The sequence below is a fragment of the Vulpes vulpes genome, chromosome 8 (assembly GCF_048418805.1).
Source record: "Vulpes vulpes isolate BD-2025 chromosome 8, VulVul3, whole genome shotgun sequence".
Lineage (NCBI taxonomy): Eukaryota > Metazoa > Chordata > Mammalia > Carnivora > Canidae > Vulpes > Vulpes vulpes.
Window position 1 is genome coordinate 76,304,456 of NC_132787.1, and position 25,450 is coordinate 76,329,905.

The following is a 25,450-nucleotide window of genomic DNA, read 5'->3' on the forward strand; positions in this document are numbered from 1 at the left end:
CAGAAAAGTTGTTTTCAAGGAATTATCAGATTAGCGCAGTTGAAAAGCAAATTGTTAATCTTCTGGGGCCAGGGAGAGGGGACTTGTACTTAGCCAAATTAGCCAAGAGTCCAAGGAGATGTCACAATGAATAGGAAGCAGATTTTGAGAAGCAATCCTGGGGAAATTCTCAAACCAAAGAGCCTTCTAAAAACAGATCTCCAGGGATACCTGGGTGGCTCAGTGGTTGAGCATCTGCCTTTGGCTCAGGTTGTGATCCTGGGGTTCTGGGATCGAGTCCTGCATCAGCCTCCCAACGGGGAGCCTGCTTCTCCCTCTGCCTATGTCTCTGCTTCTCTCTGAGTGTCTCTCATAAATAAATATATAAAATCTTTAAAAAACAAAACCAAAAAAACTCAGCCCTCCACCCTCATATGATGTAGGCATATATAAAGAAGCAGCACTGGAGAATCTTTGAGGCTGCTAAGAACATACTCCCTGGTTTGTTCCTTGCTCTATCTCTGATTATACACACTTCTGGTAACTTACTTACCTTTGCCGTGTCTTCTCTAGTGATTTGGGTAACAGGCATCCTGAGTTTGGTGTTCATGTTAACTTTCAATGTAATGAAATGTATTTTAACCTAAGTTTCTTTAAGGATCAAGGTTAGAACAAAACAATGTCTTTTGCCTACCCTGCAATTAAAGCAAGAAATTGAAAATGTTTTTACTCTAGCTTCTATCTTTCCTTAAAATGTATTATAAACCCAATCTATTGTAGAAACAATGAATCAAGTTTTTGGTGATTTTTTAAAGATTTTATTTATTTATTTGAGAGAGAAAGAGAGAGACAGAGAGAGAGCACTAAAGCAGGGATAGTGGCAGAGAGGGAGGGATTAGCAGACTTCTTACTGAGCAGGGATTCCCCACTTTGGACTCCATCCCAGGATCCCGGGATCATGACCTCAGCCAAAGGCAGGTGCTTAACCAACTGAGTCACTCAGGTGCTCCAGAATCAAGTTTTTTTAAAACTCATGTCCCCCCGCACCCCCCCAAAAAATATTTTTAGATTCTGAACTTTTTAACCATTTAAAATTTTTATTAAAAGATTTATTTATTTGACAAAGAGAGAGAGCATGACTGGGGGAAGGGCAGAGGGAGAGGGAGAGAGAATCTCAGGTAGACTTCCTGCTGAGTGTGGAGCCCTACGATGGGCTGGATCTCACAACCGAGATCATGACCTGAGTTGCAATCAAGAGTTGGATGCTTAACTGACTGAGCCACCCAGGTGTCCCTGAATTTTGTAACCATTTTTAAAAAATACACACCTACTGGTTGGATTTAGGGGGACCATAAATCCTTTTATATCTTGACTTCCTTATGTTTGAATTATTAATTTTGATTTCTTAATGCCTTATATATATATTTTTAAAGATTTTATTTATTTATTTGAGAGAGAGAGTGAGCAAGAAAGAGAAAAATCACACAAGCAGGGGAAGAGAGAGAGAGAGAGAGGGAGAAGCAGAGTCCCTGCTGAGCAGGGAGCCCAATGAGGGGCTTGATTCCAGGACTCTGAGATCATGACCTGAGCCAAAGGCAGACTCTTAACCAACTGAGCCACCCAAACGCCCCAAGTGTCTTATATTTTTGAATTCTGAATAATGTTTAAGAAAGGCCAAATGAGTAAAATTGTTTCTGAGTTTTTGTATCTGTACCCAGAATTAAATTTGGCTTGGAATAGTATGTTTTGATCATGAAGTTCCCTCTGTAGAGAAGGAAGGAGACATTACTCCATTCGGAATTGGTGAATAAAAGCAGGAGCTAATTTTTTCCCCTTTATTGGTAAATATTATTTTCTGTCTGGGGGCTTATATGATAATCTCTTTATGCTAGATTTGCAGACTATGTCCAAGTATGGATATTTTTTCTATCAATAGTTTGATTTTTTTATGCTAAGGAAAATATTTTTCTATTACATCTGTGATTATTATTTCTGCTCCTCTTTTTCCAGCATTTCCAGGAATTTGTTAAACGCAGGTTGGATTTTTACTTATATTCACTCTTTGTCTCTCATCATCTCTTGCCATTGCATCTTTATCCTTTTCTTCCACAATCTTGGAAAGCTAGTTCATAGACTACATTTTATCCATTGTTAGTTTTGCTCACTAGTGCGTCTCTAGCATTTTTGCCTGTGATTACATCCTTCGCTTATTCCACCTGTTTCCATGTTTGACAAGGGCAGATAATTCAGGGTGACTAAAGCCACTCCGATGTGACCCTGGTGTCTGACAGGGCCTCACCTCATACTTATACCTGGAGGATGGACTGATTGGTACAACCCTGACCCAGCTTCCAGGTACTCAATCAGCCTGGCTATGTAGCATCTTTGTGTGTGTGTGTGTGTGTGTGTGTGTGTGTGTGTGTGTGTGTATTTTTTTATTGGAATTCAATTTGCCAACAGATAGCATAACATCCAGTGCTCATCCCGTCAAGTGCCCCCCTCAGTGCCCATCACCCAGTCACCTCATCACCCTGCCCACCTTCCCTTCCACTACTCCTTGTTCATTTCCCAGTTAGGAGTCTCTCATGTTCTGTTACCCTCTCTGATATTTCCCACTCATTTTCTCTCCTTTCCCCTTTAATCCCTTTCACTATTTTTTAAATTCCCCGAATGAATGAGACCATATAATGTCTGTTCTTCTCCAATTGACTTATTTCACTCAGCATAATACCCTCCAAGTTCCATCCACATTGAAGCAAATGGTGGGTATTCGTCATTTCTAATGGCTGAGTAATATTCCATTGTATACATAGACCACATCTTCTTTATCCATTCATCTTTCTTTTTTTTAATTTAATTTAATTTAATTTATTTTTTATTAAACAAATTTTTTTTCCATTCATCTTTCGATGGACACTGAGGCTCCTTCTGCGGTTTGGCTATTGTGGACATTGCTGCTATAAACATTGGGGTGCAGGAGACTTGGTGTTTCACTGCATCTGTATCTTTGGGGTAAATCCCCAGCAGTGCAATTACTGGGTCGTAGGGTAGCTCTATTTTTAACTCTTTGAGGAACCTCCACACAGTTCTCCAGAGTGGCTGTACCAGTTCACATTCCCACCAACAGCGCAAGAGGGTTCCCCTTTCTCCACATCCTCTCCAATATTTTTTGTTTCCTGTCTTGTTAATTTTCACCATTCTCACTGGTGTGAGGTGGTATCTTATCATGGTTTTGATTTGTATTTCACCAGGGTGGATATTGACCACATTCTGCTCCCAGGGTTCTTCTGCCTCCAGAGAATTTTCTAAGAGAATACCCATCCTCATGTGCTATTCATCTTATTCCCTTCTACTCTCTCTGTGGTTATACTAGGAGGTGTGATCTTAGAATCATTATGAAAGAGAAGAGTTAAAGGAGGGGAGTTGCTTGGGGCCCAATTCTGACCTCCTTGGAACCTAATTCTCATGCAAAAGGGGAGCAGTGGTCTGTTTTCAGATTATAAAAGCCCTGAATCTGTGAGCCTAGGCAGAGAATGGGATAAGTAAAACTTTCTCTCAGAGTCTTTTTGTTTTTGCTGGGATTAGAAGATGCAACATATTGTGGGGGTGGGGGGTGGGGGGTGGGGGGGGTGGGGTAGGGGGTGTTTGCCCAAACCAGTCCCATTGGCACTTGGTGAACTTCCCTCTAGATTTCTATCAATGCTAATATAAGGTTTTATATTTTACAGGGTGTAATGGGTGTTTTAATAGAAAAGAGAGTGCAAAAAAAATCTACTAAAAAATAAAAAAGAAAAGAGAGAGCATCTCAGGCTAATTCGATGGTTATTTTTTATATACGCCTGATGTACCTTTTCCCCCCAGAGAACAATGTATTCCTTGTATATAGAGACAATGATTTTCCAATTCCAATAAGTGCTAAAAAGTTCTCTACTTATCAACTCCCATGGCAGCCCAATGATGGCTTGTGGGCAGAACTCTAAAAGACAACACAAAAGGGTTAAACAGTAGCATTAGGGCCTCCAGAGCAGGCAGAGCTGTGATGTCACACAAATGCCCTGTAGGAACTCTAGCCCTTTCCAGAAGCTTTAATTACCCTGACTCATCCTCTACTACATTTAGCAGATAATCCACCAGCAAGAATATACCTTAAACACGTGTCAAAAAGAAAAAAAAAACGCAGTATATCTTTACCTTATGATAAATTCTGGCCACCAAACTCCGCTGAAGAACCCTTTCACGAAAATTCACTGCTTTCAACAGAAAGGCGAGATTATCGACTATGTCCACATTAAATGCCAGGAAGCTGAAGGAAAAACACAGTGACCATTATTATTATTTTGTCCTTACCAAAGAATTCCATGGGAAAAAAACAGACAGGGTCTGTTCTGTCAAATAAGAATTTTCTTCCAATAGAAAAGCAGTGTAAATACAATTCAGCCCCTCACATCTCTCACTTGTATTCATGCTTCTTGCAGGATTTTTCTGATGAATGCTTGGCTTGAGTTGATCCAATGTGATTGTCCTTGTGGTATAAAGAAAATTTAGTTTCCTGCTTTTTTTCACTTACTATTGTATTATAGGTAGTTATTCAAGATTTTACATAGTCTTTCTTCATTAAGAGCTATATAATTTCCATCCATTGGGTTTATAATAATTTTCTCAACCATTGTTGGGCATTTGTTATAATAATGATTACAAATGAGTATTAGCAACCAAATACATCAGTCACAAAGTATTTGTCAATGAATAATATTTCTTAAATACATAATGTATCAGGATCTGTGCTAATTACTCCTGTGCATTATTCAACAATCTCAGTAATTCTAGGATGCAGATACCATAATAATTCAATGTATAGTTTGGGATACTGGGGCTCAGCAAGTTTCAGCAGCCTGCTTAAGGTCACATGGGCAGAACATGCTCAGATAGGATTTTGTCTTAGGGACCCCTGTATTTAAGGGAAGAGGAGCCCCAGAGCGCAGTGAGAGGGCTGTGGGCAAGTGCAGGGTAGAGTCTTCTACAGAGATAATGACTTTCTTCAGGGGTAGTAATCTCCATCTTCCTGTCTGGCAAAGAGGAAATTGAGGCACAGAGGAGTTAAGAGACTTAGACGCAAAGAGACTCAAAACACCCAAGTCTCCCTAAAAACCCCATTGGCTTTTCAATCTGTGGCTCTGCCTTTTGTGCTAATTTTGAATCCCTTCCTCCGCTCCCCATGAAACTTGTATATTGTATTGAATATTGTATTGTATATTGTATTGAAAAGTATGTTTCAGTCATTCTGGAGACTGTTATTAGGAAGCCTGGAGATTGTGAATTTTGTTATTAGATATTATCTTTTTTGGAATGTTAACTATAGAATACTGTCCACCTGAGGTTGGCAATTTCATGGGCTACACAAAGTGGATCTCATCCAGCCACTGTATCATGAATCACATGCCAAGCATGGCCACATCATGTAGTTTTAGGAACTCACCCAGCATCAAAGACTGTACAGACTCTCTTAAAAGAAGGAATATTGCTAATGGCAACCTCCTTGTATTTTATAAGATCAAAATGGACTCTAAATTCAAATGCATGTCATTAGTCATCAAGGAAAAGTGAATAAAAACCACAGTGAGGTAGCATCATATATCCACTAGAATAACTAAAAGTAAATATACTGACATCATCAAATGTTGACAAGGATACAGAGCAACCAGAATTCTTATACTTGTTGATGACGTGTAGAATGGCAAAACCACTTTGGAAAAACTTCTCATAGTTTCTCATAAAACTAAACAAATACATACCCTATGACCCAACAATTCCACCCTTACTTTTCACCTTAGAGAAATAAAAACATATATTTATAAAAAACTTATATATGAATATTCACAGTAGAACTACTCAGAAGAGTGAAAAATTTAAAACATCTCAGGTATCTCTCCATCAACAAAATGGAAAGGAAATCCTAGTATATCCATAAAATAGAATACTACTCAGTAATAAAAAGGAAGATGCTAATATACATAGTAACATGAATGAATCTCAGAAAGCATTATGCCCTGTTAACAAGCCAACTACAAAAGAGCACATACTGTATGGTTCCACTTATATGAAATTCTAACACAGGAAAAACTAATCTGTGGTAAAATAGTATCAGATTAGTGACTGCATCTGGGTGGTCACAGGAACTGACTGAAAAGGGACATAAGAGAGCTTTCTGGAGTGATACTGATGACCTATAATTTAACAGGAGTTTTGATTATATAGGTGTATACATTTGTCAAAATTCAGTGAATGCACACTTAAGAGTTGTATATTTCATTGTATGTAAATTCTACAAAAGAAGAAAAAAAAACTATAGCCAAATTTTGAACTCTAGTTAATGATGTTCATGCTGAAATACTTAGAAGTATGCTGATGTCTGCTGTTTATTTTGAAATGCATCAGAGAATAAATATGAATTGATAGGTGGGTTGAGGATTTGGTACATGGATATATATGGGATGTAACAAGCACAGTAGCATGTTGATAGTAGAATCTAGATGGTGGATGAATTAATGTTCACTAAGATTTTTAAAAATTTTGCTTGATATGTGAAAGTGTTCATAATATAATATGGCAAAACATTCAAGTATAATGCAGAATCTTTCCTCAACTTCCACAGTCTCCTAAAGATCCATGGGGTGATGAGAGCATCTAGAGCTCCAGTGGCAGCCTCGTGGAGAAGGTGAAGTGCCCTGTACACTGGGGCCATGTTGGATGAAAAGGCTTTCCCTAATATACATAAAAATCAGAGCAAGGTTTTGAGACTTAAGTAGATAAACACAGACAGACTGAATCAGTAAAACCTGGATGTGTGGGAGAGAGATGTGTCCTGTTTTGGAGGTTAATAACCGAGACAAAAATAAATGGACTGGAACTTTCCAAATATTTACAATTGGAATGCTGCCTTTGGCACATCTAAAGTCTATCCCGGAAAATTTGCTAGGAATATAGATTTGCATATGGGTGAGGGTCTGTTTTGCTTTCAAAATGATGGAAACAAGCCCTGCTCTGCTATCTGGAAAAGAAATGAAAGGGCAGATGATTTGCTGCCAGTTTGGGAACAAGTTTCCTGAATGGATATAACTGATACTGATGGGAATTGTACTGTTCTTTCAACTCCTTATATGTTGGAAAAATTTCAAACTAATAAATTGGGGGGAAAGCTAACAGGACTACGTAATGCCTGTTTAGGGCTAGAAATATTAAAAGGATGCACTGATTTTGTCCAGTGTGCAAGGACAAATTGAGACACTATAACTAATAGAAACAAGTGAAACAGTCCTAGAGTATGGGAGCTGATGTTTTCATGCTTCAAGATACACTACAGTTTGGGGCACCAGGGTGGTTCAGTCGACTAAGCATCTGACTCTTGATTTCAGCTCAGGTTGTGATCTCAAGGTTGTAAGATTGAGCCCCATGATGTGCTCAGCACTGGGCATGGAGCCTGCTTAAGACTCTTTCTCTCCCTCTCCCTCTGCCCCTCACTGCCTCTTAAAAAAAAAAAAAAAAGATAGACTACAATTTGAATAAACAGGAATCTGGGCAGGAAAAAAGAAAAGAAAAGAAAAGAAAAGAAAAGAAAAGAAAAGAAAAGAAAAGAAAAGAAAAGAAAAGAAAAGAAAAAAGGACAGACTACAGATTTCCTAATTTTACTTCATGCCAACAGATATGAAAAGTCCCACACACTATTATTTATTTAGTGTTTCCTATGTTTTTAATCAAGATTGTAAGATGACATATTCTAATAAATACTTCCCTTGGAAATCAGTTCAACACATTTTGGTTACAATTTAAAAATTACAAAAATTTTAAAAGCCACAATAAACTCCTTAAAAATAGAATAAAGGAAACAACATATTTATGAGCATAAATCAATGAAGTAGAAAACAAAGGTATCATGGAGAGGATCAACAAAGAGGAAAGCTGATTATTTGAAAAAAGCAAACAAAAAATCAGACAAACATCTGGTAATATTAAGCAATAATAAAGAAGAGAGAAAGCACGAAAAATAAATTTAGGAATGACAAGTGGGACCTAACTACAGATCTAGCAGAAGTTTAAAAGATAATCAGAGAACAGTATGAAAAACGTTATGCCAATAAATTCAAATCCAAATGGGTAAATTCCTGGAAAATATTATTTATGAAAACCAACACAAGAAGAGAAAGCCTAAATGGTCTTAAGACAATTAACCTACAGTTGACCCCGGAACAGCATGGCCCTGACTCCTGTGCAATCAAAAATCTGTATATAACTTAGGACTTCCCCAAAACTTAACTACAAATAGCCTACTGTTGACTGGAAGCTTTACCAACAACGAAAACAGTCAACAGGTATTTTGTATGTTTACATACTATATACTGTATTCTTACAGTAGGGTAAGCTAAAGAACATGTTATTTTTTTATTTTTTTAAGAACATGTCATTAAGAAAATCATAAGGGAAAGAAAATACATTTATAGTATTGTACTCTATTTACCAAAGAAAGTACACATGTAAGTGGCCCTGTGCTGTTCAAACCCATGCTGTTCAAGGGTCAACTGTAAATGAATCAGTAGTTTAAATATTTCCCCAGGCCCAGATAGTTTTTAGATAACTCATCAAATTCTCCCACAAAATAAGAAGCTACTCCCAAAATAGCTTTATGAAACCAGTAAAACTTGATATAAATTCAAATCAGGGAACTACAAGAAAGGAAAACAGTAAGCTAATAAGTAAACAAAAACCCTAAAAACAACACTAGCAAGTCAAACTCAGGGAAATATAAAAATGACAATGCAGCATAACAAAATTGAACATTTTTCAAGTGTGCAAGAGTAGCTTAACAGTAAAAGATTTATGAGGTGGGGCACTTGGGTGGCTCAGTTGTTGAGCGTCTGCCTTTGGCTCAAGTTGCGATCCCAGGGTCCTGGGATCCAGTCCCGCATCAGGCTCCCTGTGGGAAGCCTAATGCTCCCTCTCTTTATGTCTTGCCTCTCTCTGTGTGTCTCATGAATAAATAAATAAAATATTTAAAAAAATATATTTATGAGGGTTATTTATCGCATTAAAAAACTAAAGAAAAAATATTTCAGTAGATGCAAAAAAATCATTTGCAGTAAAATTCATCACCTCGCAATGACAAAAATATGTTTAAAATAACAGTAAGTGGAGCTTCTTTAGGAAGTAAGGTGATTCAGAAACTTCAGTAAAGGTCACTCTTTTTTTTTTTTTTCAAACATCATTCTTAATAGTGAAATGTTAAGCTAATTCTTTTTAAAACCAGGAATAAGACAAAAGAACACCTTCTACATAAAAAAGAATAAAAGGAATAGCAAGTGGAAAGAAACAAAAAATCATCATTTGCAGATGGTATGATTGTCTATGGAAAAAACACTCAAAGAATCTACAGACACAGAAGAAATTATTTTTTATGGTCAGGTTTATATGCAAAAGTCAACTGCATTTATAATAAATGAGCAATGACAAAAACATAATTTTTAAAAAGTATTTCTTTTACAACAACAAAATCATAAAGTACCTAGTAGTAAATCTATCAAAGGATATACTATGTATGGAGAAAATTATAAATTTCTAGAAAACACTTAGAAGATTAAAATCTTTGAGGCAAGGATCAGTTTTGTAAATATGTCAATTTTTCTGCAAATCTATAGATTTAATACACTTTCAAAGAAAATTACAGATTTTTAAAAATTGTGGTAAAATATACATAACATAAAATCCACCATTTTAAACATTTTTAAAAATTGTACTTAAATTCAATTTGCCAGCATACACTATAACACCTAGTGCTCATCTCATCACCTGCCCTCCTTAATGCTCCATCATCCAGTTACCCCATCCCCCCCACGTAAGCTCCCTTCTGTAACCCTTTGTTTCCCAGAGTTAGGAGTCTCTCATGGTTTGTCTTCCTCTCTAATTTTTCACCACTCAGATTCCCCCTCTCCTTTATGGTCTCTTTCACTATTTCTTATAGTCCACATATGAGTGAGACCATATAATGATTGTCTTTCTCCGACTGACTTATTTCACTCAGCAAAATACCCTCCAGTTCCATTTTAACCATTTTTAAGAGTGCAGTTCAATGGCATTAAGCACATTCATACTGTTGTACAACCATCACCACCATCCATCTCCAGAACTTTTTCATTTTCCCAAGCTGAAATGTTGTCCCCACTAAATAATAACACCCTGTTCTCTCCTCCTCCCAGGCCTCCCATTTTCTACTTCCTGTCTCCATGAATCTGACTACCCTAGATACCTCATAAAACCACGGTAATGGAATATTTTCCTTGTGTGCATGCAGGCTTTGTTTCTTCTTCTTCTTCTTCTTCTTCTTCTTCTTCTTCTTCTTCTTCTTCTTCTTCTTCTTCTTTGAGAAACTTAACAAACAAACAAACTAAAGAAACTTAACAAACTGATTCCAAAACTTACATGGAAGAATTGCAAAAGGCCCAGAATACCCAACACAACTCTGAATTATATTTCAGACATAATAACATAAGAATTATAAATCTAGTGTAATTGCAACAGTGTATTGTTGGATTAGGATACACAAATAGACTAGGAAAAAAGTAACCCTGAAATAGACTCCCACATACATAGAAATTTATATGAGTGCCAGAGCTGGCACTGCAGATCACTAGTAAAGGACAGTCAATTCAGTAAATGGTGCTGGGTCAACTGACAATCACTAAAAGAGAAAAAAAATGAAATTAGATCCCTTTCTCATACTATAGACAAAAACTTCTAATGGATTCAAGAATTAAATGTGAAAGATGAAACTCTCAAGCTTTAAAAAATATATATTTCATGGTCTGAAAGTAGACAAGATGCAGCAAGTGTGGAGTATAAAAGGTTGATACATTCCACTGAAACTTAAGAACTTATGTTAAAAGACACCACAAAGACAATATAAGACAAGGCACAGACTTGTAGAAAAGAGGTGTAACATCTACAACAACAAAGGATAAAAAAAAAACACCCTAAAAATCAGTAAGAATAAAAAAAAAAAGAAAAAGAAAGAAAAAGTGGCACAACACATGGACAGGCATTTCACATGAGATGAAATATAAGTGGCAAATTAACTTGTGAAAGCATGTTCAACTTTAACAGTAATAAGGAAAATGCAATTTAAAGCACGGCAAGAGACCTTTATGTATATATATACATACATACACAGTATTGACAAAATTAAGACTGATAAAAACCACGTGTTGGTGAGGACACAGTTCCACAGGACACATGCTGCTGGGGAAGATATAAATTTGTTTTTTTTTTTTAATAATAATAAATTTATTTTTTATTGGTGTTCAATCTGCCAACATACAGAATAACACCCAGTGCTCATCCCGTCAAGTGCCCCCCCCCCCCAGTGCCCGTCACCCAGTCACCCCCCCTTCCTCCCCTTCCACCACCCCTAGTTCTTTTCCCAGATTTAGGAGTCTTTATGTTCTGTCTCCCTTTCTGATATTTCCTACCCATTTAAATTTGTACAATGATTTTGAAACATAATTTTTTACTATCTAGTGAAGTTGAACATACCCCACAACACAGCAGTCTCACTCCTAGGTAATATGTACTATTGAGGAGTGTTTTTCAAACAACATACCACAAATCACTAATGAGTCATGAAATCAGTTTAAAGCACTGAGATCAGTATTTTTAAAAAACAAAATTGAAGACTATCAGAGACCATTTCAAGTAGTAGGCTCAGCATTGTTTTGTGAGAGGTTTGCTTCAGTGGTGTCTGTTGGGTGTGTGTGTGTAGTGGGGGCTCTATGAATGTGTGGGCGTCAGTGGTTGGTGTAAAATTTATTTCTTATTCTGAGTCACAGCAACTAAATTTGAAGGTCCTGTAGAAACTCTTATACATATTCCCCAGAGAAAGCACAAGATTTTTCAAAAGAGCTTTGTGCCAAGTATCAAAAACACAATTCAAATGTCCACTGATTTTGGAGATTAGAATGGATAAGTAAATTGGAGCATATACACATGATGAAATATTATAAACAAAGAGAACAGTTCTTTATCTACACATATCACAACTTTGATGAATCTTAGAAACAAAATAGAGTGAAAACAGGAAGCTACAGAATACCACATACATTACCCCTTATTTATCAAGCGTAAAGACTATACTAAAAAAAATCAATAAAAACAAGCTAAGACATGGATCTTGAAGCCAAACTGCCTGGGATCAAATCCTAGCTCTGTCACTCATTAGCATATGACCTCAGGTGAAATACTTAACTTCTATGCCTCAGTTTCCTCATTTGTGAAATGGAAATAATAATCTGCCTCATGGGGTCTTTAGGACTAAAATCTCTCAAGTGCTTGGAATAGTGAACAGAATAAGAACAGAATTAGCAATGTTCTGGTTCTTTGGTTAGGGAGTGGGTACATGAGCACTGATGCTACATATTCATGTATCTTTTGCATATTTGGAATATTTAAAATTTCAACAAGAGTGAGTTGTGCCACGAGAAGGTTTTTGTTTTGTTTTGTTTTGTTTTGTTTTGTTTTGTTTTTAATTTATGATAGTCACAGAGAGAGAGAGAGAGAGGCAGAGACACAGGCAGAGGAAGAAGCAGGCTCCATGCACTGGGAGCCCGACGTGGGATTCAATTCCAGGTCTCCAGGATCGCGCCCTGGGCCAAAGGCAGGCGCCAAACCGCTGCACCACCCAGGGATCCCCACGAGAAGTTTCCATGCACTCAGGCTCAGTAATAAGACACTGCGGGCCAAGGATAGTGACAGCCGAAGCAGTTACATACCTGGTTCTCAGCTTGTCACTCCCAGACTCAGCCCAGTTTTGGAGGCAGCTGAAGAGTGGTTTCTCTTTATGCTGTTTGGTGTATTGAGCCAGCAGTTCCCGCACTACAACCTGTACAGACAGTTCATTTGTCAGTCATTTGTCAATATAAAAAAGTGCTAGAGTATCTTCAAATGCTATAGCCAGATAAGGTCTAGTTGCTTTTAGCAAACTCCTTGGAAGGAATCAAATATAAACCCCATCCTCCGGAGGCCTCTGTTTCCCATGGCAAATGTGTGGTGCTCACCCTACCACTATCAATCCCTCCCCTATTGCCAACTTGACCAACTAGCTACCTACTTACTGCTCTCTCTCTTGCCCAAGACTTCAGCCTCTCATGTCAGTCCTGGGACCAAGTATTTCAGATGACACTTCAAATCAAACCTACTTGCCTTCCCTGAGCCAGACGGATGGATGGTCTGTTTTCTTTTTTGCCTCTAATATTCTCTGGTTGATTAGGCCTTTGGGAAACAGTATTAAAATGTATATATAAAACAAGCGCCATCAATCTTCTCCCTCAGCAGCTTTAAAGTTACAATTTGGCCCTAAAATACTGCGTGCTTTTCCAGTTTTGTTTAAAAAAGATGTCCATGTCTAGCCTGCTACAGACAGAGGCCCAGCTGACAGCAGCGACTGTTAGACATTTCTGTGAGACTACCTTGGAGCAGTCTGCCTACAAGCCTCTAGTTGATTGCCATGGTACGAGTGAGCCCAGGCTAGGCCAGCAGAAGAATGACACCATGTGAGTCCAACCCAAATTGCTGACCCACACAACCATAAGATAACAATTGTGTGTTGTTTTAAGTTACCCCATTTTGGAGTGGTTCATTACATAGTAATATAGCTGATTCAGTAAACACAAAACTAACCCTAGAATGTTTCCTTCTTTGTTTCAGATACATTTATATTTTTATAGAGATTATATAAAATGTTATATACTTTCAATCAACAGTATATCTTCAATGATATTTTTGGTTTACATTGCTGTCTCTGATTCTACTTATCTGTTTAATGGGTGCATAATATTTTTGTTTGGAACCATCATAGCTAATTAAACATTCCCATTCATGTAAACATTTAGCTCATTTTCAGTTTTATACTGTCATTAACTACTTTGATATCAATATTTTCAGGCAAAAGGAAGTTATTGTTCCCCCATTTTTTTTTTTTGGTTATTACCCGAAAATAAATCTGATGAACCCAACTGATGCAAAGTTCCTTATAAAGGGCCACCTCACATATAAGAGAGATGCTGGAAACTTGTCAAGGCAAATTTGCCTAAGGGAGCTTTATTAGCAGTGCAGAGTAGAGCTAGTCATGCAATTCATGGGACAGTTTCAACTAGCAGAGGACTACATGGCACCCAGTGTCCTTCTCAAAGTCATGTAGTCAAACCCATGCAGCCAACTGATAGCCCAGAGCCTAACTCAGTTACACCAAAGCTTTCAGGTTCTTCCCATCCCAGCCGACGGAAGGACTAAGCTCCCTGCCCCCAAAAGTTAGAGATGGCTGTAGGACTGGCTTTAAACCTGTGACATGCAAGCTGGTGTGATGTTCCCAGTTGTGTCAGGTCCCTAACCTGGGGCTTCAGTCTCTGCTGGAGGCTGCCACAATAATCCTAGGTACAGATGCATGCATTGTCCTCTATATTGTTAAGTTTATTATAGATTGCTTTTGTTTCTTTGCAGTAGTGTGTTGAATTCTTGAAATTATATCTCTAGATAAGTTACATTATTCATGACTTTGTTTCAGGATAGTAAAGGGGGTGTTACAAAATATTTTTTATAAAAAAGAGGGCATTATTTCCAGTATGTTTAAGAATCACAGTATAGGGGTGTCTGGGTGGCTCAGTCAGTTAAGCATCTGACCCTTGATTTCTGCTCACATAGTGATCTCAGGGTTGTGGAACTGAGCCCTGCATTGGGCTCTGTGCTAAGCATGGAGTCTGCTTGTCCCTCTCCCTCTGCTCCTCCCCCTGATCCTCTCTCTCAAATAAATAAAATCTTTTTTAAAAAAGGATCACAGTACAGTATTATGGGTCAGAGGATGTGAACACTTTTATGGCTGCTGCTATAGAAAATAAGTATAAAAATCAAAACACTCCCAGCAAATAGTGGAAAATTAACTAACTTTAACTAGAATTAAAATTAAAATTATATAGCAATCAAGTTTCACTGACACAACATTAGGATTAAGATTTACACTGTTTGGTTTTGCTAATCTATTACATTTATGATGGCTTTCACTCCATCTTTCTCTTGTTACAAGAGCAACATAATTCCAACCATTAAAAAGTCCTTTCTCTGATTTCCACCTTCCCATATCTTTACCTTTGTCTATATTTCTTGATAGCATTTATTGCTGCCTGATGATATGGAGCAAAGCAACTTGTCTCTTGTCTTTCTACTGCCTGGGAGGTAAGCGCCAGGAGGTCATAGTTTGTTCATTCTTAGGCCGTCAGACAACGGACGACACAGAGTTGAGAGCAGAGGAATCTTTCTTGAATGAATGAATGAATGAATGAATGAATGAATAAATAAATCCCCTTCCTGTTTTCAATATATTATCCAATCTGTTCAATTCCTTAACAATTTCTTTTAGCTACTGTCACTACTCCTACTTTTCCAATTTAAGCAACTTAAATCCGAAAAAAAATTCACTCTAGCTAGAATTAAAATTAGAATGATATAATAATCCAGTTCAGATGCAACACTTTAGGGAAAATATAGACAAATTGGGCTCCAGCAGATTAGTCATTTTAGATCTTTGCTCCCTTTTCTTTCCTTTTTGTTCCTTGCTCTTGGCATCTTTCCTCCTTTTCTAGGTCATAAGACAAAATATGATTTTAAAAATGAGTTTATTTCCTGCTGTTGATACTCCCTTAGTGAAAGATTAAATGATTGAAGCTATCAGCTACCATGGAGTTTGGGCATTACAGTCTCTAAATCCAATACTTTATTTGATAAATGACCTAGAGAGAGGAAAAGAGATCAGTCACCATCTTGACTGGGCATGCAACAAAAATGTGCTTGTTTTCACTCGTATATATACATTTTTAATACACACATATACATATGTACATTTTTAACTTCCTATTTTAAAACAATTATAGACCCACAAAAAGTTGAAAACCTGAATAGTACAGAGAGGTTTTATCTAGTCATCACTCAGATTCCCTTCAGAGTGATATCTTACACAGCAATAGTGATTACCAAAATCAGGAAATTCAATACAATTTTACTTACAGTAGAAATTTCATTATTTGAGAGTGAACCTAGTAGTAGATCATTTTGTAAAGTGAAATATTATCTTTTTGCAATATAAGTGATTACATCCGTATCCAAGTCTGGTGTTTTGAATATTCACACCGTATTTTCTTATGACAACTTGTGATGTTATTTCTTTCTAGGTGACTGTTTTTGTGGTCATGTTGTTTCTGTGGTTATTTACAGTTCTCTGGTTCTAAATATGAATACTCTATTTTATTCTATATACTTTATTAATCTCCAGTGTACCTGCTCAGGAGCCCCTTTCTTTCTTTCTTTTTTTTTTTTTTTTATAAATTTTATTTATTTATTCATGAGAGACACACAGAGAGAGAGGCAGAGACACAGGCAGAGGGAGAAGCAGGCTCCATGCAGGGAGCCCAACATGGGACTCAATCCCAGGTCTCCAGGATCATGCCCTGGGCTGAAGGCGGTGCTAAACCGCTGAGCCACTGGGGCTACCCTCAGGAGCCCCTTTCTTAAGGGAACACTAGGAGACTGGGTAGTCAGAACAGCCATGGGCTTGCCTTTTTAAAAAGATCCCATCTGTAGGAGGAATCAAGCTAATCTACAGCCAACATTTGGAAACTATGAGTCTAAGCAATTGTGCAGAATAATGACATCATAAACATACATTTATAATGAATATCATATGCATCAGGCAACACTGATTATATAACATCAATAAAAGTTATTTTTTTTTTAGATCAAATGGCTTTTCAAGGCACCTATGAAGCAACTAGCATTTCTACATACTAAGTATTTCACTGATTTATGCCAGGTACAATGAAACTTGGATGAAAGTCTTAACAAGTGGTATCTGCTGCCAAGAGAGAAATATTGAGAGCCAATTAGAATAGAAAACACGGTGTCTAAGGAAAAGCCACCAGACATCATCCATTATGTAACAAGGAGGAGCCAGGAATTGGGGCTGCACTTAGGCTTGAACCACATAGGGTGATGGAGCCATTCACAGTGGCAGTACTTATGATCCCAAATCATGCCCTAGGAAGAACTGGCTATGTAATTCAAAGCCCAGTGCAAAAGGAAAATGCAGGGCCCCTTGCTCAAAAATAATGAAGCATTTTAAGATGGTGAGAACAGAGTGTTAAATCCAGCACAAGCCATTCTGAGTGCGAGATCACATATGACTGTCCAGGTTTCACCCCATGAGGCTGGATCCAGCCCTCAGGATCTCAGTAAGGCTGCCGGTCCCATATTTCTATTGCATCACCATCTGGCAACCGTAGGTTCCTGAGGGCAGTTCAGGTGTCACTCAGGGTATGAGACTGAAGAAAAAGCCAAGTGGACATGACTCTCCAAGCCCTTAACTTTTTCCTCTTTTAGGTGCTAGACATCCCATCATGGTGAAATTTCTTTGAGGAGAATCTTTAAAAGTTCTCTGGCTAGAAGAGAAGGAAGAGAGGAAGGGAGGGAGGAGGAGGGGAGGGAAGAGGGGGGAGGGAGGGAGGAAGGGAGGGACAGGAGAGGTGAGGAGAAGAGGAAGAGCTGTTTTAACACAGAAACCCACAAGTACAATGCTCTGAGTAATTGTTGGGCCTTAAACATGGATTTGAACTTTATACTTTAGGAGAATGGATAGATCCAAAGCAGTGATGTAAGCCCAGCAAAAATTGATGCACTGTTCAGTAAAACTTGAGGAGAGATCAGTTTTTTGGTTTGAGTTTTTTGTTTTGTTTTTGTTTTTGTTTTTGGTTGTTGTTGTTAAATCTGGGTCAGATTTAACTTATTTTCCCAATGTTTCCTCCCAGTAGGAAATAAAGTACATCCCTGTGGCTTCTTTCCCTCATGCCACCCACATTTATGGAGCACGCACTGTGTGCAAGGCACCTACCATCTATATTGAGTAAAGTGAGGATTACAAAGATGAATAAGAAACATCTATCCCTCAAGTGGCACAGATAAGCTTCATTCATTTGTTCATTCATGTGTTTGATACCTAATAGTAACAGCTGCCTATTTTTTAAAGCACTTACGAAGGCTAAGATCTGTTCCAAACTCTTTATGTGAAATGATTAATTTAATCCTCCTGACAAGTTTGAGTAGTTAACAGAATCATCCCATTGCCCAGATAAGACAACTGAGGCCTAGGGAGGTTAGGCAAGTTGCCAGGCTACCACAGCTAGGAAGCAGTGGAGCTAGAGTTTACACCCAGAGTCCATGCTTTTAATACTTCCACACCTACACTGCACTTCCTGTGTGCCAGTCGCTGTGATGGGCATTGAGGGTACGGAGGGAATGCAAGAGCCCAGTGTGCTGGGGAGACAGTCAGTAAGATAGAATAATGTGATGAGGGTGACAGAGGTAAACCTAAAGTTCACCAAGTACAGTGTCAGGCAGTGCACGGAGGGTCACTAGGAACCAAACCCCTCACGGAGGGTCATTAGGAACCAAACCCCTCAGACGTGACGTGATGCGAAAGTTCCACCACTGAGAAGGAACTGGGGAGCAGAGATGAGGGCTTTCACACTGTAGAAGGAGCACCTTTAAAGGGACAAGCTTGGAGAAGCATGGCCGCCCAAGGCATGCAGCCGGCAAGGGCTGGATGCCAAGAGCCTCGGCCACCGGCCTAAGGAGCCAGCTCCACGCAGAGGATGGTGCATGGTGAGCCCAGTGACCAGAGTGGTGGACCTGGAGGCTGAAGTGAAGGAGCAGGAGGCTGCCTGATGAGCCATCCCTGCTGTCGGAATTGCTGACCCTCAGAACCCACGGGTGCAATGAAGTGCTTGGGGTTATATGCCCCTGAGGTTGGAAGTTTGGCTAGTTTGTTAAGCAGCAACAGACAACAGGACAGGAAGTTCTTCTGGTCCCCATTCATTTTTTATCCTCTTCTTCCATTCTCTAACTCTCTTTTTCCCCTTCCCTCTTCTGGCATCCCCTTCCCCTCCCTGACTTCCTCCTCTTCCTCCCTCTCCTCCTCCCCCTCTCCACCCCCCACTCCTTCCCTCCTTCTATACCTGCTTACTGACTTGCCTTTAAAAGCATCTTTAAACCACCAGGCCTGACACCACTCCATGCACCTGGACCACATTAAATCAGGCTCTTCCTGCCATGTACGGTGGCTCTTACCCCGGACTGCTGTAGCCCCGGGCCGCACAAGGCTCTCCTTCCACAGATTTGACTCAGTCTTCTGCTTTGGTGCTGGACAGAGCCTTCTTGCTTCCTGCCTCCACCTTGATTTAGACTCTGCTTCTGGAAACACTGCCCATAGCTACATGGAAAGCCCCTTGCCTGGTGTAACCCAGATCAAGCCCTTTGCATCACATGTACCCACTTTTGCATCACATGTAAATAGATGCATTTACTGAGCATCTATTACATGCCCTGTACTATACTGGCAACAAGTTAACATTACTGAGCTTTTCGGTATATGTGCCAAAACCACAGTTAACGCTTTGCCTGTGCTCTCTCATTTAATCCTCATAACACCCCTATTACAGAGCTTCGTTATCACCCCCACTTTTAAAATGTGGAAAGGGGGCCTCAAAGAAACAAGGAACTTGTGTCTCTATTTCATGTTATATACATAAACCTCTATATAAATATGGATTATATTAAATAAACTATAAATAAATTGATGAATACATTGACCATTGAATTTGTAATCAAATGGAGAATAAGCAACAATAGGACACAGCCTTGAGTGAGCCCCTACTGTGTGCTGAGCATGTGATGGGAGTAATTACAATGTCCTACAAGGTGTGGATGATGCCCAGGGTGCAGGTGGGGGCTCAAAGAGGCTAGGTCAAGGGTTTCACAATCCGTCAGTGTGGGGAGGCCTGCCTCCCTGGTCCCCAAGGAGGCTTTCCTCCAGAGGCCCTCCTTTGTAGGTTTTGTAGTGACAGATCCTATGTGAGGACTTTGTGTAGCCAGAGGTCAGTCCCAAACCCTCAAGCCTAGGAGGCAAACTCTCAGTGTGCTGGACTGCAAGAAGGGAACTCTTAAATCTTACCCCCTCCCTCTCCTCACTCCTCCCCAGGGATGGCCATATCCTCATCCATCAGCTTCTGGGGCCATGTTTGCTAAAGCAGAAGCTTTCAAAGGAGGTAAGCAAGCTAGGATTAAGAGGTCTGCACCTACTGAGTGCCGGGCCCTGTGGCTCAATGGCTTAGTGCACCCCACAGACTTATTTTCTTTGACCTCCCTCTGCCCACCCTTCCACAGTAAAAACAAATGATATGTTTTCTCTTTCCTTGAAAAACTGGAATTTCTGGGAAGCCTGAACTCATGTTTCCTTGAGGCAGCAGTCAATGGGAAGAAAGCAACAGCATCTCCCCAGAGACGGCAGGGCTCCCCATCTGCCCCAGTCCCCACTGAGCTCTGAGATTTAAGGGGCCTGCTTCAGTTACTTGAGTCTTTGCCCTGATCTGATCTGATCTGATCTGATAATCCTGGTGTGGGTTCATCCAAGGATCCCAAGGATCCTCATGCAGCCAGTGTAAGGAACCTGGGAGTGGACCCCTGACCCCCTACCTCTGCCCTTTCCTATTTACTGTCCTTGTAAATCAGCCATCTGTGGCAAGCCCAGTTGTCTTTGAATGGTGGAGCCCAGCTCAGGAGGATACCTACTTTGTAGGACAGATGCTACCTGTTAGCTGTCTGTGACTAGCTGCCATTGGCCCGCACAAAAGCTTTGCTTTCTGGCCCACACTTTCTGTCACTAAAGAGGTGAAAAATGCTCAGTGCTCATCCCCAGCTCCCATGAAGCCAGGTCCTGGCCAGTGGGATCTCAGAGGAATTCAGCTGAGGGCTTCTGGGCAAGGTTTCCCAAATGCCCCCTAAGATGAAGATGAGACCTCTCAGGAACCACTCCAATGTTGTTGGAGTGGAATGCTGGAAATAGGCTCAGGCCTGAAGGGCAGAGAGGCCACTGAGCCAGCTCTGGGGTTACCAAGGAGGATGATACATGTTTCTAGAGTTTAGGCCATATTGGTGGGAGTTGTGTTACATGCAGCCAACTGTGTCCTGACTGGTAACCCCATTGGTCGTTGGGTCCAAGTTGAACTCTCTGACTCTAGCTTGTCCACTTTCTTTTTTAAAAAACATTTGTTTATTTTATTTATTTATTTTGAGAGAGAACATGAGCTAGAGAGAGAGCGAGAGAGAGAGCAAGTGTGAGCACAAGCTGCAGGAGAAGCAGAGAGAGGCAGACTCCTGACTGAGCAGGGAGCCCGATGTGGGACTTGATCCCAGGAGCCCTGGATCATGACCTGAGCTGAAGACAGACGCTTAACCAACTAAGCCACCCAGGACCCTAGTTAGTTCACTTTCCTCAGTGCAGGGGCTGCTGCCGCTGTCCCAAGTTTTCTCAGCCCCATCCCCCTTGCCTTCCCTCCTGCTCCATGCACTCCTTTCTGCCTCTAGCAGCAAATTTCCCTGTAGTGCATACACATGTCTGGCCTCTCCTGAAGCCCACCCCCCTAGCAAAAAAGTAATGTCTACTGTAGTTGGAGCAGATATTACTGGTATACTTATTTTCCTTTATTCAAATGGAAAAGTAACTGAAGTTTTAAATCTGTGACTAAATAAATAAACGGTGATGTCAAAAAAAGAAATCCTATGAAGTTTTCTATGTCTTGAGTAATGCACAAACCCTTTCTGAAGGAAAACAAAAATTCTCCTTAATCCTCAATGTTGACTTAAGTTGTTTCAAATCATAATGTTACTTAAACATGTTAAAACATTTAACTAGATATAAACACCTTATGTTTGTGGCTCTTGTTCAATTATAAACTATGAAATTAAATACAAGCAAAACTATAAAACTAATGAGATTCACATTAACAGCCCTCATAACATGTGGCAGACTGTTCTGCAGCATAACTTGGCCCTCCCGGACTGTGCAGGTTCCCTGGATGGGTTATGCTCACCCTCTGACGGCTGGGGGGAAAGAGGCCCTACTCGTTCTAGTCTCTAACTATGAAATCCTCCTTCAGCAGCACATCATAGCATCCCTCAGCCTTCATTATTTTAGTCATAGGAAACTTACATCTGTTCTTTCTTTGTTGGTTTCTAGTGACCAAGGTGATATTATCTGTTGCCAAAGGGTTTGTAAATATAAAGATGGAGGCCAGAATCCCACAGCAGTCCCTGGTTGTAGTTGTCATCCCGACAATCTACATAACTCACTTAGACTATTTCTGTTTAGATTATCATCAAAACAAATAATTAACACATTCTCATACAGAACTCATAGATATCAACTTGAAAAATAGTGCCAAAACCAATCTCACTGTACAGAAAATGAAGTCACTTTGGGGAGCGGAGAAGTAAAGTTAAACAAGTGGGCCATATTCAGAAGGCTCCCTTTCTCCAAAATCTCACACATGGGGCCCTTGGGGAGAGCTTTCAATATCTAGATGCTAAAACATCTGGTTTTGAAAAAAACTGGTGCCAGCTTTGTGTATTGGTCATTGGATTTAGAAATAGAAAAATAGAATGCCTGTCTGAGTTAGTTTGGTTAGCTTTCCTAAGAGTGCATCACCCCAAAGTCTTTCCAAATTCCCCCCAAATGATCACATTTTGTAAATGCTTCATGTCAGTTCTATCCCCTAAGCAGATCTTCAAGCTGTCCTCCTCACTCCATTTCAATGACACCATCCTGGCCTGGACACCACCATCTTCCTCAAGGGTGAAACTCAGTTCCAAGCACACTCTTGGCTGCTCCACCCATGGCCTTCACAGTCTTCACTAGGCCAGCCCCTGCCTGCCTCTCTGGTCTTATTTCACACACCTCTCCTTAGTTTTTGCTGCCATCATTGGACATGATTCTAGGTGTAACTTCCCATCTGTAGGTCTTAGGGAAGTCCCTTGAATCATCTGCTGCTGATTCTGTGAGGTCAAGCAGGTCTTCAGCTTACCCCGTTGTTCTCTCTCTCCAAGAGCCTTCAGATTGGGAAGGCAGCTGATCCTTCAGGTAAATAGACATGTCATCCATAGCCCCATCAACTCTGTACCAGTGGCTCCTCTTGCCATTCAGATCTCAGGCACTTTAGAACTGATGTTCCATGGCCCTGTGATTGGGCTTGACCCAAATTTCACCTCTGATTTTAGGGGTATCTGCACTTTTCTCCTTTTGCCATCTCAACCTCTACCTGCTGCTCAACTACAACCAGAAGATTGGGGCCCCAGAAAGGATGTTCTTTCTGGTTTACTGTGGTTTACTGTTTTTAGTCCAGGTTCAGCAGCCTGAGGTCCTGTCCTCACTTCACATCATATTGGTCCCAAGGCCCCATTCTAGCACCCAAGATCCTGCTTGTCTGGGAGAAGAATGTGGAACTCTCTCCAGTGGTGGGGTTGGGGAGAACACCAAGGCTAGAGGGTGAGGGGTGTGCATGGGTGTGCATGTGTGTGCATGCGTGTGTGTGCATGTGCATGTGTGTTTGAGAGAAAGAGAGACACACTGGCCTTTGTTCTCTCTCTCAGAGAGGACTTCCTTTCTGTGTTATTTCTTCATTCCTTCTCTTTCTTCACTTTCATATTTAAAGGAGAGATTTTAAAGAAAATAGTTTTTAAATATACTTGATTTTTAAAATTCAAGCCATACTAAACAGTCTTAAATAAAAAGTCAAAGTCTCTTGATCAATCCCTTTCTTCTAGAACCTCACTCCAGAAATAGCTGTTTTTTTTCCTTAAAGATTTTATTTATTTATTCATGAGAGACAGAGAGAGAGAGAGAGAGAGAGAGAGAGAGAGGCCAAGACACAGGCAGAGGGAGAAACAGGCTCCATGCAGGAAGCCTGACTTGGGACTCGATCCCAGGACTCCAAGATCACACCCTGGACTGAAGGCGGCGCTAAACTGCTGAACCACCTGGGATGCCCCAGAAATAACTGTTTTTAAGTGAGATTTGTTCTGTTAGAAAAAGAAGCTTCTAAGCGTCAAGTTGAAACAGATTCTCATGTCATGTTTTAGTCTGCTTCATATGTGGAGCATGCTTTTCTTGAGTGGTTTTGTTTTTCCTGAATTCTTAATGGACTTGCTCCCTCCACCACCGCCTTGTTTCAAGAAGAAACATGTGTCTTTTCCATCACATCACTAAGCTCTTCCTGCGTTTTAATCATTCTATTTGTGGAAACGAAACCATTGCCCTCTGAAGACATTCTTTTTGATCCCTCTGACTTCCTGTTCTAATTGGGATTAATTGTGTCCAAGGCTCACCACACCACTATTATCCAGGTATTTATACATACTCCTCCCGGATTAGCTCCAGAAAGTATACATGTCTTTATAATTCTTAATTCCTTTTATGCCTTTCTGCAATTCTCTACAAGTAATGTTTTTCAGAAAGTGTATAGTGGGTAAACTTATTGAGCAATTGAATATCTGTAAGTCTTAATTTGTCTCATATTTGATAGTTTGGCTAGCTATGAAATTTTACATTCAGGATAACTTTCTTCTGAATTCTAAAGGCATTCTTCCATTTTATTCTAGACCCTTTCCATTCAAAATGAGTTCTGCAGACCAGCAGCCTCAGCATCACTTAGGAGCTTTTTGGAAACACAGAACCCCAGAGCCACCCCAGAATCTGAACGTGAACAGGATCTCCAGGCATGTGTGGGTACATTAGACTGGAGAAGTGCTGTTCCAGCCTTCAGCACTGATACTAAACGGGCTAAGTCAATATGATCTCTTTTCTTGGCAAATAATATAAAGTGTTTTTTTTTTTTTCAGGCTAAGTTTTGGGTGCCCTCTCTTTGTCCTTACCCAGCTATCTGAAATTCTCCAGGCTGTTTTTAGGCTATGACCCTTTCCAGTGGGTCCTGCCAATTTAAAGACTTATGCATTTCTTCAGATCTGGGAAATTCTCTTCTTTTATTTCTCTAATTTTGTCTGCCTCTTTGTATTCTCTATGTACTCTTCCAGGAATGTCTTGATTTCCGAAATTGATCATCCATATCTTTTATTTCCTTATTTCCTTTCACTTGTTTTTTTTCAGATCTTCATTCTGAAAAGTTGTTTTCTCACATTTATCCTTTAGCGAAATTGTAAAATTTTATAAACATCTAACTTTACTATGTTTCTTTATACTATGGTTACTATGGTTTAGTGTAATGCTCATTTTTCATAGCAGACTGTTCTTGTTTTATGGATGTAATGTTGTCACAATCTCTAAGGATACTAATTAGTTTTCATTTCTCTATTTTGTTCCTTCCAGTGCCAGCAGTTCTGTTTGTTCATCTTGATCCTTCATTTTCATTTGTTGATTTTCCTTAAATGTCTAATCATCCTTATTAGAAAATATTATGGAATTATTGTTCATTTGCTTAGGTATGATGATAGTAAGACAGTAAGAAATTGTCTTTATTTTAGAAAATGAATGAACTTTTTACAGATG

At 39.7% G+C, this 25,450-nt stretch overlaps 1 protein-coding gene across 5 annotated transcripts in view; it reads right to left on the bottom strand.

The window, feature by feature from the left end:
• Nucleotides 1-25,450, bottom strand: part of ACOXL (acyl-CoA oxidase like) — a 348,114-nt gene that overhangs the window by 113,261 nt on the left and 209,403 nt on the right. For all 5 annotated transcript variants that reach the window (XM_072767158.1, XM_072767157.1, XM_072767160.1 and 2 more), the window contains 2 exons: nt 12,789-12,898; nt 4,171-4,282 (listed from right to left, as the gene is read on the bottom strand). In XM_072767158.1, coding sequence (XP_072623259.1) covers nt 4,171-4,282; nt 12,789-12,898 — 222 coding nt within the window. The remainder of the gene's footprint in view (nt 1-4,170; nt 4,283-12,788; nt 12,899-25,450) is intronic.